Below are 22,221 nucleotides of genomic sequence, written 5' to 3' on the forward strand. Positions count from 1 at the left end.
TATTCCTCCTAAATTTGAACAACATTGCAGAGGTTCTCCAACTATTGGAGTAGCACCTCAGCATTGAAGGAACTGGGGAATCCTACCTGAAACCTAGGCATAGATTCTTTAATCAGACAAAACTATGTGGTTCCACAGACCTTTACGAGACTCAAACATACATGACATAAAACTTTTATCCGTTCTGGATTTGGACATTTATGTATGCAGACTGAAGTGATGAATGAAAACTAGAATTGAAACTTCATGATGTGTTTTTTATTAATCCTTATGGCATACCCAGCTGTAAAAGAAAAGCAGTTAAAATGGAGTAACAGAAAATGCAAATACGGAGGATAGTGGAAAGGAGTTGTCAGTACAAGCCATAGGGAGTACCAATCTGTAAAATAAAAATGGTGGAAAGAGAACAACAATTGACGAAGATGTGGTAAATTAGTAAATTCCTTCAGGGAGAGCTGTATACTCATTCGTGCATCATGCTTGTGGCAAGCAAAAGGGCCCCAGTCATGTGACATTTACTTCCACACTAACACATTTCTGATGCCACATATTTTCTTAGATTGTCCTTTACCTCTAACTTACACCTCTATGTATGTACACTTGACTATTTGATTTATACACTTTGATCTCTGGATACGCACATACTTGATAGAAGATGGCACTTTGATTATGTAAATGTACTTTGTTTTTCCGTGCACACATATACTGCTCTTACAATATTTGTGCTAGGAATAATTCTGCCACATCATCATGATGAGGTGATGTTGCATACACTATATTATTCACATATACACTGAGGGCGGCAGTATCACGTACACAAGGTACAAAAGGTGGAGCTGTCATTTGTACTCGGGTGATTCATGTGAAAAAGTTTCTGACTTAATAATGGTTGTATGATGAGAATCAATAGACATTTAATGTGGAATGGTAGTTGGAGGGAACATTCCATTTTAGAAATTGTTTGGGAATTCAGTATTCTGCAATCCACAGTGTCAGGAGTGTGCTGAAAATACCAAATTTCAGGCACTACTACTCACTGCAGACAACACAGTGGCCAGCAGCCTTCACTTAACGACCAAGAGCAGTGACATTTGCGTAGTCATCAGTGTTGGCAGACAAGCAACACTGCATGAAATAAGTGGGGAAATCAATGTGAGATGTATGACAAATGTATCCATTGGAACGGTGTGGCGAAATTTGCTGTCAGTGCTTATGAGCAGAAGATTTATTTCGCTCCGTGGAACTCAAATGCGTATATTTTGTAACGGATGCCATCAAACTATTTCAGGCCAGTGGAAATTAAAACGTCCTGTAGTGCCTCTCCTGCTCCCACTAGGCCAGTTTGACGTCTTGCCCCTCACTTAAAAAAGGAAAGAAAAAAGAAAACTCCCAATTAATACTGGATAGGATTATTTGTAATCAGTAGAACTAGAACTCTTCAGAAAATCTGGACTCTTTATTGTCTATTAGCTAATAACTTCCTCTTCTGTGTGATAAAATTAAATATAGGATGCCTAAAACCAGTAAAGACAAGAGACTGGCAAGACAGTACACATTTCTTCAATCCTTAGGTCCTAGCGATTTTTCTATGTAATCTTACTATAGCTTTACATGAAGTGCTTACCTTTCTGCGAAAGAACTATTACCTTATCAGAGTTCGTCAAACGTTTTGCTACATGAAAAATAGAAATGTCGTTGTCTAATACTGAAAAAGCTGTTAATGCAAATAGTACCCAAGACTGGTGTGGTTTCTTGATCTGGTAACGTCTATTTTGCCAGTGTGTGCTGGATAAAACAAAACAGGGCTTTCTAATATTGCAGTAACTGTAACACACACCAAATAAGCGAGACTGTTTTGGCAATGATTATCATTTTTACAATACAACAGAATATAATTCATGAAGTACCTATTTGGCCTACTACAAGCAAAAAGCTTTACGTTAGGAAATAGTTTCACACTTCATTTATACACTCCAGTTTCTCATGCACGAGACCGAAAAGTAGAAGAACGACATTTTGGAATCGTCATAGTCATCAACAATTCGTGTGATGTCCCTGTTTCTTCTCCTTCCTCGTTCTAGCAAACAGTCTTGTCATCATTAATTCTGTAACTATTCCTACCACTGTCAAAACAACATTCTCCGGTTAACTTTACTAACCCTGCCACAGTCAGTGGTTTAGTTATCCAGCGATTATTCTCTGGTTAGGTGTTATTACTAGACCACGGATTTTTAGGTCGTAAAAAAGTGTGTTTTAGGCACCTAAAATAAGCTCCTTCAGTAGTTCATTTAGGCTATATAAAACCTAAAATAGGCTCTAATAAAAATGATGCAGAAAAAATAAAAATAAATTAAAATACACAGTATTGACAGTATGAACATCTTATTAGTCATTAAAACAAGGAGAATGAATATTTACACAGTTACAGAGCACAGCAATCTACAACACTAATGTTGAACATAACTCCAAATATTTTTGAGTTCCTGCAAGATAAAGATCTCTGTAAAAAAAGATGGGGCAATGGTTTAATTAATACATTCGTAGTTTCACATATTCTGACCATAGTTTGCTTCACAATAAATAACAAAAATCTTTTCTAGGTTTTCTAGTGAAGAACTGTGGCGCTTGGCAGTCAGAATTAATTTATACGCTGAAAAAGAACATTCTACATCAACAGATGTGACAGGGGCATACTTCATTTTCGGCACATGTTGGACAGGAATGCTGCAATCAGGAGTGCTGGATTTTCCACTAAGTATGTTGGCAGCTGCACAAGACTCCTTCAGGCCAGTGTTCTTCTGCAAAACCGTTTGCATTTTTGCCCCATACTTTTTCCCCTACTTCACCTGGCGCTTCATTAATTTTCATTTTGACTTATTCAAGCAAAGAAATATTGTCGTAGATAGGTCTCCCTGAGCCTTCTAATTGTGAAATTATTCTTGCCATAAATGTGTTGTGGGCCCTAATGTAAGTCCCGTTTTAAAAAAGAATCTTTGAGTAACTCCATTCATACAATGAACGCTTTCACGACCGGATAGTACTATTGTTGATGAATCTTCCGGGTTATATGGCCGTGGTCCATGGAATACTTCTATTCCTAACGTTTTGTCCAATACTACGTTGGACATCCTCAGAGAAATGGCTGGTCCTGTTGAGTCCTGCCGACTGACTAGTCGGGCGTCGGAGAGCGGCCTAAATACTGAGGAAAGTGGGCGTGGTCTAGCTTGCACATAGTAGCAGAGAGAAAACTAGTCAAAGATAAAATGTAACTATCGATAATAGTCCTTCATAGATAAAAACCACTTATCGATTCTGTAACGCCACTGCCCATATCTCGCGAGTGATTCTCCAACATCTTCTCGGATTCTGTGCAATGCAGCATTGTAAGCTCAATCCACGCAATTCTTACGTGAATTTGACTCTGCAGGAATAGACTGATGACAGTACTTCTCAAGAAAACCTCTGAAAATTGGGTTTTCTAGTTTCCGAAAGGGGATGTTTGCTGCCACAAGTGCATGACACAAATCACTGCAGAACTTGTTTTTTTCGGAAGATTCACCAAATTTATTGGTTAAAAGACTTTGCTTCAATTTTGACTTTCGTTCAACATAAGCTGTAAGTGCGATTCGATCTGCATGCTGAGTTAAGTGAGATTTCTTAACATTCGAAACCTAATACGAGAGAAAAGGGAAATTCAGTTTAGACTCGCATATAAAGAGTTTTTCGTATTACTAAAGGATAGCGATAAAAAAGAATCCTAAGTGACAGGAAAATAAGAAGTCTAAGAAAAACATCAACTAACCTCCTTGTTGCATGCTTGTCAGAAAATAATTTTCTCTTCTGTTGTATAATGCGGAAAATCTTGCAGCCACTGCCTTATATGAGTAGACTTTGAACTAGCTTTTTTCGGCATCGCGTAGTATTCTCACACAGAAACTAGAATTTATTTTGCACTTAGAACCTCAGTAACTCTTAACACGTCGGTCGCTACACAATTTACCGATTTGTTTTCGCTGGGAAAAAGTGAACGATGACCTGTTTTTTTCTTCCTTTTACTGCAGTGCATAGGAGCGGTAGGGGAAGCACCGTACTCGTTGCTGGACATATGGCACCTGACAGATGACCGCCCCTTCTGAACAAGCGAATGGAATCTGCCGGTGCTTCAGATCAAAACATCTCACTACTGGCAAATTATTTTTCGAACCCGAAAATTCACGTATAATACCATTCACGAAACAGAGTAGTTTGATAGGACTATCTGTAGACAGCAGCGAGAAAATGCGTGAAGGGCAGTAATTTAGCTATAGAGGGCGTCTACGATTAACATTGTGATTTTTTAATCTGTGCTCAGCTTAAGGCCTATGAAACCGTTTCTTTGCGAAAATACACAGCTGGCCAGAATCCTACGAACGTAATATTTTCAAATATAACATTTAGTACTCCCATTGTGATTTTTTAATCCGTGCTCAGCTTAAGGCCTATGAAACCGTTTCTTTGCGAAAATACACAGCTGGCCAGAATCCTACGAACGTAATATTTTCAAATATAACATTTAGTACTCCCACGTTCGACTCTAATGTGTAACTCAAATCTTTGACCGGTTCCCATTCGCTCACCGAAGTTAAGCACTGTCGCGCTCGGCGCGTACTTGGATGGATGACCATTCAACCGTGCCGACTGCTGTTGGTAGTAAGTAGTAATGGGCTAAACTGCGATTTTCCGATATCAGTGATTTCTGTGAATGCTACTTTTCAGTATCTGTTATTCTTAACTGTGATTTGTTGCAGTTAAGAGTCGCAGTTAAGGAACATAGGTCGTGTATCCCTCCGCCACTGCTACTTCTGTGATTCCTGCGATTTCTGCGACTTACCACCGTATGAAAAAGTTACATCTGTCAACACAGAAAATTGCATCTCAACAAACCTGTCATTGGCAAGTATGTTTTACGTTTTTTCTTCCATTGGCTTTAATTTTGTATTAAAGAAACAACTGTGAGAATATTAATAGTGTAATTAATATGTAAGTGGCCGTACAGTACCGTAATAGTTCGTATTTAGAAAATGAATTCTAACATATTGTTATGTTCACAGGTACCTGAACTACATTTCAGTCACTCAGTAATGTGATAACTCAAAATATCATTGTCAACAGATCTGAAGAAATTGCCACTGCGTCTTTAGACCGTTTTCGTCAGACGAGAGGTTAGTTTCTAAGCGTTTCGATGGACTTAATTACTTCAGTGAGATCGTTCTTACAAATGTGATATTCATTATAGCAAATATTAGCAATCTACTCTGTCAATTATATTGCTAGTAATTAATGACAGCAAAAATTGTCTAATAATCCTTGTGTTTTTGCAGACACAGTTCTGACTCTGATTACTGGTTGCTGTACGTATCTATCCACATCAAGGCTGTTGAGAGAGACTCGTGAAGATTCAAGACAGCTCTTAGAGGATTTGCAGTTTAAAAGTGAAATAATTGTGAAACAAGTGTGTGAATGATTAAACTGTGTTTTATTGAAATTGTTGTGCGATTTTAAAGGAATAATAAATGTCAAATACAGTGAGTGAATAATAAAAATCTCATTTTCCACATGTTTAAGCCGTCCTATACCCATAATTTTCCGCCACTTACTTATTGGTAAACACTTGTTGGTGAGTGACATGCCGCCCCCCCTCCCCCCCCCCCTCTTTCACCACAATCTTGGTGTGACACTGACCTGTAACATATCCTTAAGTCTACAATATGCATTTTGAGGCTGTTGATATGAAAGTGGGAAGTACAGATCTTCCAGTTAAATCAGGAATAGCTTAAGTGCATTACTTGAAAGTAACACAGGAAAAGCTTACCTATGTAGGTGGTAGTAGTGTCGGCAAAAAGTTCTTGTGTGTGAAGTTGCCATGTAGAACACCAGGTGTAAAACTTTTCTCCCGAGTCTTGAACTGTGTCGGAACAAAAGTGAGGCATTCATATGACTGGTTTCATTTCTCTACACTTATACAGATGTCTGAGTTCTGCTGTGTTAACATTGACAAGTCCTGTAGGCATGTGGAGTATTAACCAAAACTGTCATATTGGAAGCAGAATCAAACACATTTGTTACGTTACTTGATATTTTCAGGAGAAAAAGGCAATGTTGCTTCTTATTAATATAATACATTCAGAGTCACAGCAGTATTTGACCAACCATAACTGATGCTGAATGTGCAAGTCGTCATATAATATGAAGGGCTTATTTCAATAGTGGTACAAGTCCATTACCTCCACTTTTCTGTCTATAATGCTTCTGAAATTAGTGATCCAAACAAACATAAATAAAGGTTCATCTCTAGCAAGAAGCCATATGCTTGAATATTTCTGGTATCTCAACTGCAGATTTTTCAGCGCTCATTTAACTTTACGACTCTGTATCTCAAAATGAACAAAAATGGACTTGTACCACTATTGAAATAAGCCCTTCATAAGCACACACAGCACATCGATCTCGTGAGGCACAAGGCTCTCATAACGAAGTACGTACGTCGGTCAACAGATGACACTAGGAAAAGTATGTTAACTGCGCTTTTTAGTTGCTACTTGCGACTCTTAGTTGCGATTTGTCACAGAAATCGCAGTTTGACTCGGTAGCGAATAGCGTAGTATGAACTTTGCTCAACAGATGGCAGTGCTAACTGCGCTTTTTAGTTGCTACTTGCGACTCTTAGTTGCGATTTGTCACGGAAATCACAGTTGGACTCAATAGTGTATCGCAGAGATGGGCGTAGTACGAACTTTGACCCACAGATGGCACTGTTAACCGCACTTTCTAGTTGCTACTTGTCACTGAAATCGCAGAAAGCAGTGCTAAATTCGACCAATAGATGGCTCACGTCTTTGAATGTGAAATACTACTTGCGACAGCTAACTGTGACTGAAATCGCAGTTAGATTCTGTAAAGTTGCTACTGTGATATCTGTGACTTCTCAGTCACTGTGATTTCTAACAGATACGCGATTTCCTGCCCACCACTAGTAGTAGGGCAAGCAAAGGTATTGTAAACAGTCTCTAACGACCTTCGACGAGACGTAAAGCCCTAAGTTTACTTCCTTTTTCTAATCTTTGAAAACACAAGAACTCTATGTCAGATTAAAAAAATAGGTACTTTTTAGGATTTTGATGCCGAAATAGGCAAAATTAGGCCTCAACGTCGAAATACGCAGTTTTAGGTCCTATAGAACTAACGGTATTCAGTTTAGTTAGTCATGAAAAGCATAAGTACCAACTTATATGCAAATTGGAGCTTAGGAAAAAAATAGGTTTTAACCTAAAGATCCCTGATCTATTTTTCACATATGAATAATAACACACCTATAAAGAGTATTTGGTATTAACAGGAATAGCGATATAAAAAAAGACCTAAGTGTTAGACAAATACGAAGCATGAGCGCTTATCAACTAGCCACCTTGCTGCACGCTGGTCAGAAAATATTTTTTTTCCATCTGTCGTATAGTGTGGAAAAACTTGGAGCCACTGTCTTATATGATGAAATAGGCACTTTTTAGGATATTAAAGCTGAAATAGATAAAAATAGGCACTAACGTCGAAACAGGCTTTTTTACGTCCTATAGAATTAACGCTATTATGTGTAAATAGTCATGAAACGCACAAGTACAAATTTTTATGCAAATAGGAACTCAGGAACAAAATAGGTTTTTACCTAAAATCCGCGGTCTAGTTATTACGTGTTCGTACAATGCGTTTCCCGCGCTACTCCCAGAATGGAAATTAGGCGGCTGCTAGCCAGGGACTACAACTGGCCCTGTCTAGTGTAGCGATCTGGCCAAAAATTTTCTGTCAAAATTTCACTTTCTTGGATACACCGAGAAGATAATACGTAATCTTTCTTACCTGTTATTCCTGTTAGTCGTTTATCTCCACTCTGGTAATCTGAATCTATGGATTTTGCTAGTAATTTTAACGACGCTGGACATTCGCAAACCGAATCAACCACATAAACAAGCAGAAATTGGCATTCACCGGTTTGGCTTTATTCGCTCAGCTCGTATAGCCCCGTCCCGTTTTGTCTGCAGGAAAGTTTATTTCTAGATGTGACGAGGATTCCCCTGGCAGAGACGTTACGTACACTATGCACGCATTCAAAAATCAACTTATAATTCATTCAGAAATCAACTTAGAATGTGTTCAAAAACCAGCAGGGGAGCGTTTCAAAATCATATGAATAATCGATAGGCCGACGTGCGCTGGATGCTAGGTGCATTGTGAAACAAGGTGTTTTTCCTCACGAATATGAATTTGCCCCCTTACCCCGAAATTTCCGTCCGGTTCAGATACCCCGGTTTATCGTCATCCCCCACTAGATCCGGACCTGCTGCCCACGCGTGAATCAGGCGGCTTGGGCGCGCCAATAAAATTTTTCCGCGTACCATGTGGCTGGTTGCTCAACAGAGGTCAAACTGGGGGGATCTCGCAAGCCATTTGACAACAGAATTTTGTCTATGCAACATTCAGGAAAGTTGTCATTGGTTGCTGCTACTGCTACTTACTCAGCCAACGGCCACATTTCTGTAGCCAGAAGAGGGAGAAGGTACTACTCATACGCGACTCAACTGCGCGTGTGCATGAGCCCAATCGTAACTGATTAAATGAGTTTAATGTGAACAGTTACGTCGTCACGCTCATCGGAGGCAATTTGTTGTTATGAAGCATTGCATAGTCTTCCAAAAGCCTTTAACACATTTTGCTGTTCACAGACGCTTGTACGAGTACTGTGTTATTATATACGGCGCATTTCCTTTGCAATTTAAGTTTTATTTTCGTTTTTTTCTCTCGTTCATGTTTTAATGCTGCAGTATAATTCTGCAGTAGTGGGATACAGTAACATCCTTTGTTACAGTACCGGTTCTTACCAATCAAAATTACAAAAATTTAACTCAAAACTAAAACAACGGAAAATTCCCGGAATTCTAAAAAATTCCCGGGTTTCTACCGGTTTTCTCCCGGATGAAAAAATTCGCGGGTTTTTCCCGGATCTCCCGGGTCGTATACATCCTGATATACTTATTATAACTGCATCTGATAACTCTTGAGAAGACAATTACAGGTGATATAGTGTTTGTTAAAGTTGACATTGAAACCGGTGATAAAAAAGTTCAAGAAATGTCCTAGAATTTGCCAGTACGGAGGCTGGAATCGGCATTAGCGGTGCAAACATCGCCAAGCAGAGCCCTTGTGGTACGCTGTGTCAGAAAGTCAACATATTTGCCTGTTTACTTGTCTGCACTGCAGGTTGCTCATTTCTGCTTAGCATTCATTGCATGCAGATGTATACCAATGAGGAGAAGTTGGATATACTACTTTTATATGGTGAATGTAAAAGAAATGCTGTAAAAACATTACAGTGGTATAGGGCTATCTATCTGGATTGCTGATGTCCTACACACCAGGTACTTGCATGAATTATTAAGACGCTAGTGGAGGCAGGCTGCTTGAACATCAAAAAGAGGACAAGAAAGAAGACTGCAACTGATGGAGAACATGAAGAAGCTGTTCAGGATATCACACTAATGAATCCACACAGTGGTACACGACATATTGCCTAGGAATGTGAAATCAGCCAGATGAGTGCCATTTGCATCCTGCATTGACGAATTTCCATCTCTATCATCCGTCATTACATCAGGCACTCCCCGACCATCATTATACAGAATTTTGTTGGTCTGCCCTTCAGCAACTGAGAGATGATCCTACATTTTTCCAGCATGTGCTCTTTACCAACGAAGGAACATTTGCTAATTGCACTAATGTAACTTTGCATAACATGCACTACCGGGCAGCCAGGAATCCACACTAGCTTCGACTGGTGCAACATCAACAGTCGTGGAGCGTAAACCTATGGTGTGGTGTCATAGGAAGTTACGTTGTGGGGCCTTACTTCATCTCAGGCATTCTAAATGGACATTATTAAACATACTTTGAGATGAACATTCTGCCAGTTCTTCTAAAAGAGGTACCACTGGATGTTTGACAGTGTATGTGGCTGCAACATGGTGGTTGTCCAGCTTACTCATCACATGTTGCAATGCAAATACTCAATGACAACTTTCCTGAATGTTGCATAGACAAAATTCTGTTGTCAAATGGCTTGCGAGATCCCCCAGTTTGACCTCTGTTGATTTCTTTCCTTGGGGAGCAGTCAAAAATGCACACTATGACGAAAACCAACTGTGACAGATGATATATATCGTCAAATCACCAGTGCATGGACTATCATATCATCCACGGTGATTACATCTAAACATCATACTTTCGAATGGCAATTGCAAATGTGCCTTTCAGTCCATGATCAACAGTTTGAACACATGCTTAAATAGAGGATAAAGATATTTTTTTGGAAGACAAAATTTATTTTATGTGATTTAGGTAGTTAGCAAATGATTGTTAGTAAAATGTTGATTTCATTTACGTGTGTATGAAATTGCACTGCAGTGTCAAATAAGTAGACAGCATGTATTGAACATAGCTGGTAACACTGTCATTACAAACTTATTTTCACCATGAAACAATGTGTTGTGAAGAAGAATATTTATTTTGTGGTGTACAGATGGTCACCAAAGTATATTTAATGAAATCTTTCATTCAACAACTGTATCCCATATGACATAATTTAGAGCAGTGTAGATAGAGACAGTTGTCTGACAACATGCATTTTACCTCTAAGAAGCACACAGTCATGTACAGGAAAAGGTAAGTCAAATCTTCCTTATAATATGTAGATATTTAATACAGTAGTTGTTCTTTGCAGCATAAAAGACCTGTTTATTTTTGAAGAATGAACAGTTGATTTCTCTGTTTCAGCTTTTCATAATCACTTTGCAATATGCTAAATTCTAGCCTATGTTGTATTTTCATATACAATGTTTGTAGGATGTAAGTTGGTTCAAGGGGAAATAAAGCTTTATACCTGTAGCACAGGTCTACCTTACGGTACAGAACTATGTAGCCTGGTTCGATATGCCTGCTTGGCAGTGTCAGCACTGCAAATGCCATTTCCGGCCACCATGCTCTCACATTCTAGGATATTTCTTGGATTTTTATGAGAGGTTTCAACATTAACATTAACAAACACTGTATCGCTGTAATTGTTTCCTCAAAATCTATCAAATGCAGCTATAAAAAATATACGGTTACATTTAAAAAAAAGTGCTTCCTTCAATATCTCTGTTGATACCAGTGCTAAAAAAATGTGCCCCTCAATGCTCTAACATGAGCCAAAAACCAAGTTTCGATATGTGTAAGCGTTCACGAAATAAAAGGGGTGTTACATCTTACATGACTCACTCTGTATACTGAAATTCTGTTTACATTAAAAATAATGTATTCATATTTGAGAAAACATGGTAGGAATACTTGCAATAATGTAATTTCAGTGTAATTAACAAAAATGTAATCACCATAGTTTATCCATATCCTTTCACTTATTTTTCCATGAAAACAAGAGATATGTAATTGTCTTTGTACCACATTCCACACATTTCACTTGTAGCCACCAGGTGATAATATATTTTTTTTTTAAATTATCAACAACACCTGTAAATGTGATCAGCAAATTTACTATACACAACAATATACAAATTGTTAGCAAGAGTTTATAAGACCTGCAAAAAATTGTGTGGGAGACCCAGTATGATGTAAGATCTTGAGCAGCACTCTGTGATGTAATAGACTGTACACCTTAAACAATAACTGACTTTTCATGTCTTTTGAGAACCATGGCATTCTCTGGCTCATTTTCACTGAAGAAACTTACAGGAAACATCAACTGCTGTGAAGCAACAAAATGAAGATTTGTTCCAGTCAAAGTGTATTATTTTGAGCAGAGTTACACCCATTAAACTTCAAGAACATTTATTTCAGCTACCACTGGCAAAATTAATATTTCGTAAAGATGTTTACTTTCAATTATTTTCTGTTGATAACATTTATCCCCAGTAAGGTGGTTACCCATCAGTCTGGAACACCGTAAATTATCAATAAAGATTTTCTTTACTTATGCTCTAGGCATTAATATTTACAATCCTACTTGAAATTTCAAACAGTTTTCTTCAATAATCTGGCGATTCATTCTCTACTAATAACACATAAGCTGTTGTCCTGTCAGAGGTATTTTTAGTTGATCATTGCATAGGGTAATCTCTCTGGCCAGAGTTTCATGCAGGGCTCAGGTATTTTGCTTGTTGATCAACATTTCCATCTCCGAGATCTTCATTCTGTGTTTGCAATTTCTTGGCAGCATTCCCACGAAATCAGTTTTTTTTTTTTTTTATTTACAACACTAAACTTCACAGCAGATTACATATTTTGCCATCTCAGTAAGGTCAGAACATTGTTCATGAAACTAACCTTAACAGTAGTTGTGATTGGGAAAGTGTCTTGTAGGACATTATTATGTAGAGTACCTGCACTACTGTCTGCTGTAGTGATCTATCACATAAAATTATACCACTACACTATTATCTTTTTGTAAGTAGTTCTCATACACTAATGCACCTTTACTGCAGCCACCAATGGCAACAAAGTCCTTGTCCTAGGAGGTACATCATACTGCTTGAGAACCGCTAGTGGTCCCCTTGCAGAAATGCTCCTACTGATGGAGTGCTGGGAATTACCATCAACTGTAGGTGCCTATCTGTGGCCACATCTATACCAAGAACACACTGCAGCTACAGTGGAGCATGGTGTTTGTTTCAGCCTGTCTTCCGTGTGCTGGACCGTACAGGCCACAGGCTAGCTGCTCTGGCTCACCGAGGCTGCTGAGCTGTGTGCAGTCCGTCACACTACAGACAGCAGAACAGTCTGCCAGCCTGCTGGCTCACCACACCACAGTTCTATGTTCTCTGTTTACAGATTCAGCACTCCACCCTCACTGCCTGTGCTTTGGTGCACTCCAAGTCTGTCTGTATCCTACAATTCGTGGGGAGAAAAAATGACTTTGATGTTGTGTACTACTTGATTCCTATTACATGTCAATGGATTATTACATTATGAGTATCAGTGATTCGCAAGAATGTAATACATTTAATTCGACCGACAGATGCACAATTTGTACTATTTGGGAATTAAGAATATATCCACCTACATAAAGATATTCTGTAGCTGTTATTGCTGTTACATGTACCCTTTTGATCATAAAAGAATACCTGTGTAGGTACTGTAAATGGTTGGAAGAAAAATGTGTAAACTGTCACTATAGTGAAGTACACAAGCTCAAGCACTCATGGAACCTTCCGCCCATCTACACCAACATATTTAATTAGAATAATAATATAAGTGGATTGATACAGGAATTTGCTGATAGACACAGAGTGTAAAACAGCAGAGGTGACAGGCTGACTCAGCGAGTAACCTCAAAGCTCAACCTGACAGGCTGGAGAAGCGAAAAGGCTTGACAACCCAGCCACAATGGGTAGCATAGATGCACAATCTCACAAGTGAGCAGGGCTGGTCCCAGCCCTTTAACCTTGTTTCTGTTACTGCATTCCTTGCTCAGGCAACTACAATTGCTTGCACACTTTTTGTAATATCATCATACATCTCTGTTTCTGTACCCTGTTGTGCTCTATACAGGGTGTCACAAAAAGGTACGTCCAAACTTTCAGGAAACATTCATCGCACACACAAAGAAAGAAAATATGTTATGTGGACATGTGTCCGGAAATGCTTACTTTCCATGTTAGGGCTCATTTTATTACTTCTCTTCAAATCACATTAATCACGGAATGGAAACACACAGCAACAGAACGTACCAGCGTGACTTCAAACACTTTGTTACAGGAAATGTTCAAAATGTCCTCCGTTAGCGAGGATACATGCATCCACCCTCTGTCGCATGGAATCCTTGATGCGCTGATGCAGCCCTGGAGAATGGCGTATTGTATCACAGCCGTCCACAATACGAGCACGAAGAGTCTCTACATTTGGTACCGGGGTTGCGTAGACAAGAGCTTTCAAATGCCCCCATAAATGAAAGTCAAGAGGATTGAGGTAAGGAGAGCGTGGAGGCCATGGAATTGGTCCACCTCTACCAATCCATCGGTCACCGAATCTGTTGTTGAGAAGCATATGAACACTTCGACTGAAATGTGCAAGAGCTCCATTGTGCATGAACCACATGTTGGAAGAATTGCCTCGTCCATTGCAGGTGTCCTCATCGTTCTAGGTCTTCCCCAGTCGCGAGTCATAGGCTGGAATGTTCTGTGCTCCCTAAGACGCCAATCAATTGCTTCGAATGTCTTCCTGTCGGGACACCTTCGTTCTGGAAATCTGTCTCGATACAAACGTACCACGCCACGGCTATTGCCCCGTGCTAATCCATACATCAAATGGGCATCTGCCATCTCCGCATTTGCAAACATTGCACTGGCTGCAAAACTACGTTCGTGATGAACACTAACCTGTTGATGCTACGTACTGATGTGCTTGATGCTAGTACTGTCTTCCTTCAATTGGACCAACTGGTGGTGAATCGAGGAAGTACAGTACATACTGACGAAACTAAAATGAGCTCTAACATGGAAATTAAACGTTTCCGGACACATGTCCACATAACATCTTTTCTTTATTTGTGTGTGAGGAATGTTTCCTGAGAGTATGGCCGTACCTTTTTGTAACACCCTGTATACAGTGCTAACAATACAGAAGGCTTACTCCCCTGAGTTGTTGCCTCTGATATGCTCTCAGCATCTTTTGCAATAGACTTGAATGTCACTTGTAATCACCAGCCTTCTGATTCGCAGGTGGATAACATGCTGCTTACTACTGTTCAGCAGCTTCTTTGCACAACGCTGTCTCCTCTATCATCGACAATGGTACACTTCTGTCCTGTAATAAATAAATACATAAAAGTGCACTTTATGTGGTTAATTCAGAAATATCATGTCAATACTATCTTTTAATACTTCATTCACCAGACTATCACTGTGATAATTAGCTGGAACAGAACTCCTGAACAAGTGAGATATGTGTAGACACAAAAACACACAGCCTCACTGGTATACCAGTCAATTTTGATGACTATCCTTGTCTATGGCTACTAATTTATGCTGAACCTGCTTATGTTTACCGGTTATGGCTTACAGGCTGCTCTATGGATGTTTCTATCAGCGACTGCTGTGCATTTATGCATGTTCACTTTGTGTGTTACTGTTTATTGTTTCAGGGGTCATACACTACCCTTTGCTTTACCAAATAAACAACAGAAATGATGATAGAAACTCAACTGATGAGAGAACAGCAACCAGTAACAATGGGGATTCCTGTAGCATTAGGTTTGTGAATTTTGAATAACATGAATGATCATTGCGAAATTGTTGCTAAGTGCAAGTTTGACCAGCCAATTGTTGAGCATACTGCTTGGTATAATAGGTAAATATCAACATTGTGAATGAGTGACTTGTCTTGCCTTTTCCCACTGCTCAACACTAGGCTAACTGAACTGTGCACAAGGGAATTGTCCTCATATTTTCATCATTCCCACAGCCCTCTTGGATTCAGCCACAGCTAGTTCTTATCCTTTGACTGGCAATGCCTACTTCCTACTATCTTTCTTCTTGTCTCCCCCACCCCGTCCTGTAATAGTTTAGTAATCTTCTATCATATAACTTTCTCTTTAATGTTGTTCATTACAGGTGAGAAGTAAATTGTTTTCATTTCAGTAAATGTTGATAGTATCTTATTTCTATTTTTATCATTAGTTTGCATTAAAAGTTAATCTGAAGACTTAACTGTATGGCCATTAAATCATATATAAAATTAACAGTTTGAGTGTATGAAACTTAACAACAATAATACAATCAACAAAGATCTGATTGCATGACAGATAAATTATAAAGTAAATCATTTATGACCTTTCTAATCTTTTTAACATTATGCACTGTTGTCTCTGTTGCTTTTGAACCCTCACTTGGCGTTACAAAACAATCTTTACCACATCCTCTTGTAATTTTACGCTCAACATTTTTCAGGTGATTTTGCAATATCTTTATTTCATTTAAAAAGCCCTCAACTTCTAGTTTTTGTCTACGGTCAAGTTCTTTGTAATTCTTCATCTGCATCGTAATTTCTGACCTAAGTTTCCCAAGTTTTTTCTGAAAGAAAAAATACTTCAACAATTAGTAAATTTGAACTATGTTATTTTAATAACAGTATAAATAAGAAAATGGGAAGGTATTGATATTTTATCAAAAAATAACTTGTTTCTTTGTCACAAGTAAAAAATACATTGTAAAATATAAAACTTGTTTGTTAACTTTTTGATTATATTTTAAAATTGTAAACTGTATCAGTAAGCTTTTTTAGCTTTTCATTAAACATCTACATCTATACTCTGCAAACCACTGTGAGGTGCATGGCAGAGAGTACGTCCTACTGGATGAGTTATTAGGGTTTCTTTCTGTTCCATTCACGTATGGAGCATGGGAAGAATGATTGTCTGAATGCCTCTCTGCATGCAGTAATTATTCTAATCTTATCCTCATGGTCCTTACATGAGTGATACTTAGGGGATTGTAGTATATTCCTAGAATCATTATTTAAAGCCAGGTGTTTAAACTTTGTTAGTAGTCTTTCTCACGATAGTTTATGTCTATCTTCAAGAGTCTTCCAGTTCAGTTCCTTCAGTAGCACTGTGACCACCCCGCTGCCCTTCTCTATATATAGCAAATATCTCCTGTTGGTCCAATTTGGTATGGGTCCTACACAGTTGAGCAATATTCTACAACTGGTCATACGAGTTATTTGTAAGCAATCTCCTTTATAGATTGATTGCACTCCCCCGATTCTGCCAATAAACTGAAGTCTACCACTGGCATGACCCACAACTGAGCCCATGTGATCATTCCATTTCATATCCCTACAAAGTGTTACATCCAGGTGTTTATATGAGTTAGCTAATTCCAAACAAATTGCAAAATAATTTAGGAAAGATATCTGTTTGCTGTTAAAATTGGCAATTGACCTTAAGGAGTGAGAAGTGTGAGGTTAGCCACATGAGTGGTAAAAGGAATGTGTTAAACTTCATTTACATAATAAATCAATCAAATCTAAAGTCTGTAATTTTCAACTAAATACCTAGGCATTACAATTACCAAGTATCTAAACTGGAACAAACACATAAAAAATGTTGTGGAGAAGGCAAACCAAAGACTGTGATTTATTGGCAGAGCACTTAGAAGATGCAACAGATCTAATACAGCAATTGCCTACACTACACTTTTCCATCCTCTTTTAGAGTACAGGTGCATGGTGTGGGATCCTTACCAGATATGATTGATGAAAGAAGAGCAGCATGTTTTATACTATCAAGAAATAGTGAAGAGAGTGTCATGGAAATGAGACAGGATTTGTGGTGGACATAATTTAAAAAAAGGCATTTCTTGTTGCTGCAGGATCTTCTCATGAAATTTCAATCATCAACTTTCTCCTCTGAATGCAAAAATGTTTTGTTGATGGTGATCTACATAGGGAGAAACAATCCTCATAATAAAAATAAGGGAAATCAGAGCTCGCACGGAAAGATATAGGTGTTAATTTTTTCACATGCTGTTTCAAAGTGAAAAAATAGAGAATTATTGTGAAGGTGGTTCGATGAACCCTCTACCAGGCACTTGCGCATGATTTGCTGAGTATCCACGTAGATGTAGAACAGTGACTCACTGATATTATAGTCAGAGGATACATTTTTTTTTTTTTTTTTTTTTTTTTGTGAAGTCCAAAATTTTAAATTTCTGAACATTTAAAGCAAGTTACCAATCTTTGCTCTACTTTGAAATTTTATCGAGATCTGACTGAATATTTATGCAGACTTTTCAGGTAGTACATTATACATAACTGCATCAGCTGTAAAAGTCTGAGGTTACTATTAATATACAACATAAACAGCAAGGTTCTCAACACATTCCCTGGCACACACCTGAAGTTACTTCTAAATCTGACGATGACTCTCCATCCAAGATAACATGCTGCATCCTCCCTACCAAAAAGTCCTCAATCCAGTCACAAATTTCACTAATAAAGTTAAACAATTCCTGTACATAACATCTGGATATAGAACTACATCATAATGAACCCTGATGGACTTTGAATCAGTGCTGTGAACAAGAGATAATGCATATTCTAACTCCCACACAATGAATGAAAAGATGCAAGAGACTTCCATTAAATGTTGAGTCATTCAAAAGAAAGTGTAGTATTAAGTCTGTGGACATTAAGGAGTACGGCAATTTTGAGTGGGATATTTCCTTACCAGCAACACAAATAGGTGTTGAGCCACAGACATACACAATGAAAAAGAAATTAGAAATTTTCAGGTTTTGGACTACATCTTTCTTCAGAAGTAGAAAACAAACACACACACACACACACACACACACACACACACACACACACACAAGCACAACTGACACATAATGGCCACTGTTGTCTCCGGCCACTAAGGCCCGTCTGCAAATGGGCCATCTAGAGGAATCCTACAGAGCCAGGCAGAATCCCAAACCTCTCACCTGGTTCATATTCACTGATGACTTCTCTATGATTTGGACAGAGTGAGGACACTTGACCCAAAGTCCTCCGCAAATTCAACATCATCTTCCCCATTCACTTCACATGGTCTTCTACAGCCCAACAAGCCACCTTCCTTGATGTCAACCTCCACCTATAGGATAGCTACATTAGTGGCCACATCAGTAACACCATCTACATTAAACCACCAATAATACCAACACTTGGATAGCTTTTATCCAATTCACACCAAATTGCATCTGTGGTGATGGGCAGTTCTCTCCAAATATGTTAAAGGTCTCACTGAGGCCTTTACAGACCAAAATTACCCTCACAACCTTGTCCAGAAACACAGATCTCCCATGCCTTGTCTCCCCACACACCTGCCATTTCCCACATACCCACTGTTTGGCCACAAAGCAGCACTCCTCTTATGACTCAGTACCGCCCAGCACAGAAGTAAGTGAATCACATTCTCTGACACAGTTTTGACTACCTCTCATTGTGCACTGGAATGATAAATATCCTCCCCACTATCCTACCAACCCATCCCATAGTGGTACTCTGCCACTAGCCCCACCTACGCAATATCCTTGCCCATCTCTACTCTACCCCTGCTCCAAGCCCCTTGCCTCATGGCTCACACCCCTACAATACACCTGTGCCATACATCCCCCCACTACCACCTACTCCAGTCCTATCACAGGCATCTCCTAACCCATCAAAGACAGGGTCACCTATGAAAGCACCCATGTGATGTACAGACTTAGCTGGAATCACTGTGCCACATCCTGCATGTGTATGACTACTAATAAGCTGTCATCTGCACAAATGGCCACTGCCAAACTGTTCCAAGAGACGTCCTCCACCTGCCTTTCTTCTTTCCTGCTCTCACTCCAGTATTAAGGATGCCTTCTATCCCGCCAACACATGTACACATTACTTTACCCTTCTCTACTTCTCTCCTCACCATCACAGTACAGCATCCCAATGCTGCATCTACGGCAGTCCTACCCTGTACCCACCATGTCCCTGTGCACTCCCACATGAAGAATTAGCTTCTTCCCCCACTACCCTGCTGGATACACCTTGTGTGTGTGTGTGTGTGTGTGTGTGTGTGTGTGTGTGTGTGTGTGTGTGTCCTTTCCATATTATTGTTATTCCATCCTGGACTTTCCACTGTTTGACACAAGAACGTGTGTAATACATCAGAAGGCCAATTTTCCAAAATCCAGTCGAACTGAAAATGTATGCCACAAAACCCATATTTTCAAATATATATACTGAAAGATTTCATGTGACTCCATACTTTCATTGTACATAACAGATTCCTCTCCCAATATTTCAGTGTCAAATAATTGTTCCCAAAATGTTCTGTATTGCTTTGTTGCTGTTATTTCTAGAGTTCTTGTGCTTCAGTGAATCGCTCCATCACTTCTACCCACATGGATTAAGATTAGTCACTATGACCAAATAAAAAGCAAGAATTTTATCTTATGTTACCTTTCCTTAATTACTTTATAGGCATCAATAATAACTTTATCACAATCAGACTACCACTAGCATTCACCTGTGTGGTTTGTACACTTTTATTTAAGCAATATATATTACGAATCTCAGTTTCATGACAATATGCGACCCACAGAACATGACAGTGTAAGTGTATATACTGAAATAGTTGTTAAGACATTTAGGAATTCTTTTATTTTTTTAGTTCAATGTTCAGTTTATGTTTCTGTAGTTAGATATTGCACACGGCGCTGCATTTAGTCACCACAGAGAAGTCTGTTCTCATAGACAGTAAGCAGGCAGTTGTAACATTCAATGAACCAACTGAGGGCTGGAAGTGTAGGGGCATTATCTCAAGGAAAGATTGTTTACAGGCAGCAAGAATATTTGACAAGGCTATGTGAGAAAGTATACAAACTGGCCGACAGATTAATGTGGTTATTAATAATTTATACAAAGAGAATGCAACAAGGGCACAAGGGAAAGCCCCTTAATGAATCATCATCCAATTAATAAATTTTGCAAAATGTTTCAGGTTTTAATTAAGAAACATGAAGGAGGCACACACTGGCTGAGGTAATATGATGTCTACTAATAACAATTTCTCAAACTGGTGTCAGTTAGCACCTAGGTCTTAGAGAAACCACATCTTTTGTGTTCATAGCACGCATGTCCAGGTACTGACAAATAGCATACTGGTGAAGCTGTATGGTGTTTGTCAAGTTTATATATGATGTCAAACAAGAAGTCAAGAAGTGCGATATGCAAAAAGTTTTTCTTGAAACGTGTAGTAAAGAAATAGGAAAGTATATCAAGAATATTTTGACAGCAGAGCTTGTCACAATAAATGAACTTAAATATACCCTTCAGTTTATTTCTGTGTGAAACCTGCCACAAGCCGCATCCATGTCACACAGCCACTCTCACTGACAAATGAGGATATATGTACAGGGCCATGCTGAAAAGTAAAGCCTCCAAATTTCTTATTCTATTCTCAATATCAGTTGAGGTACAACAAAGCATGCATATTACTCTGTTGACTTTTGTGACTTGCTGATGCAAGTTGCAACACTGCCATTAGATGGCTCTGAACTGTATCCTGTAAAATGGCGGTGTGAAACATAACTATGTCAGTGCACGAGAAATAGCGTGCTGTAATCGAGTTTCTAACCATCCACACACGCAGCACCCTCTCCTTCAGTGTGACAATGTCAGATGCACATGAGCACTGTGACATCTTAAACAATCTGATGCCCTACGTCTGCTGTCACCTATCATCCTCCACACAGTCCTGATCTGGCCCCATTTGATTTTCATCTGTTTCCAAAACTGAAAGAACACCTTTGAGGCCTTAACTTTGATAGTGATGAACCAGTGCACGCAGAGGTGAGGTCTTGATTCTGTCAACACAGTCAAACATTCTGTAATGATGGTATCAACAAGCTGGTCTCTAGCTGGAAGAAATGTGTTTGTCACCAGGGTGACTATGTTGAGAAACAGATATGTAGACATGAAGAATAAGGGTATAGAATGTTAATAATGTTTGTTTTATTTAAAAAGCTTTAAGAGTTTTCACATAAAAATGTTGGCATTACTTTTCAGCACACCCTCATATTACCCTCTGGAAGAAAATTTTAACAGACAAGTTGCTCAGAAGAGTGCTACACTGTGGCTTAGGACTGATTCCTGGGAATCTTGCATAGAGTTCGATCCTTGGTGTGACTCCCCTGCAATATGAATTCTGCGAGCGACTGGCATGCAACATAAATATGACTCTATAAACTGACAAGACAGAAACTTATCGGAGGCTGTCGAGTGGAGAGAGGTGGGTGTTGCAGAAAATCTGCAAGCAATTCAGTATATTTCTTCTTTTTAATATGATTTGTGTTGAAGAATCTTTAGTTTATATTGAAGTTATTGTATAAAAAAGCACATTACAATGCTATTATTTCTAGAATATACAACAAATGTCACTGCAGTACTGACAAAGAGATTATCTAACAAAATGTGGGCAGCTGCCTAAAAGCTATATCTAAATTAGCTGACACATTCAAAGGACTGCTAGAGTTCAATTCATTGAGATCAAGGATGGAAAGATGGAGCTCTAATGTAGTTGGATAAGAACTTTGGGAAAATGGGTGGGGGAAGAGGGGGGGG

General features: G+C 38.9%; 1 protein-coding gene and 1 long non-coding RNA gene across 2 annotated transcripts in view; one reads left to right on the forward strand and one right to left on the reverse strand.

The window, feature by feature from the left end:
- The first annotated feature begins 4,859 nt into the window (after nt 1–4,859).
- Nucleotides 4,860–5,502, forward strand: LOC126469677 (uncharacterized). Its single transcript, XR_007586046.1, has 3 exons — nt 4,860–4,936; nt 5,091–5,201; nt 5,361–5,502. It is a non-coding gene; the product is annotated as an uncharacterized LOC126469677 (long non-coding RNA).
- Nucleotides 5,503–15,776: 10,274 nt separating this feature from the next.
- The window catches only part of LOC126469854 (coiled-coil domain-containing protein 77-like), a 202,235-nt gene continuing 195,790 nt past the window's right edge, over nt 15,777–22,221 (reverse strand). Inside the window, exon 9 of the mRNA XM_050097160.1 lies at nt 15,777–16,145. Coding sequence (XP_049953117.1) covers nt 15,852–16,145 — 294 coding nt within the window. The 3' untranslated portion in view covers nt 15,777–15,851. The remainder of the gene's footprint in view (nt 16,146–22,221) is intronic.

Source organism: Schistocerca serialis, chromosome 3 (assembly GCF_023864345.2).
Source record: "Schistocerca serialis cubense isolate TAMUIC-IGC-003099 chromosome 3, iqSchSeri2.2, whole genome shotgun sequence".
Lineage (NCBI taxonomy): Eukaryota > Metazoa > Arthropoda > Insecta > Orthoptera > Acrididae > Schistocerca > Schistocerca serialis.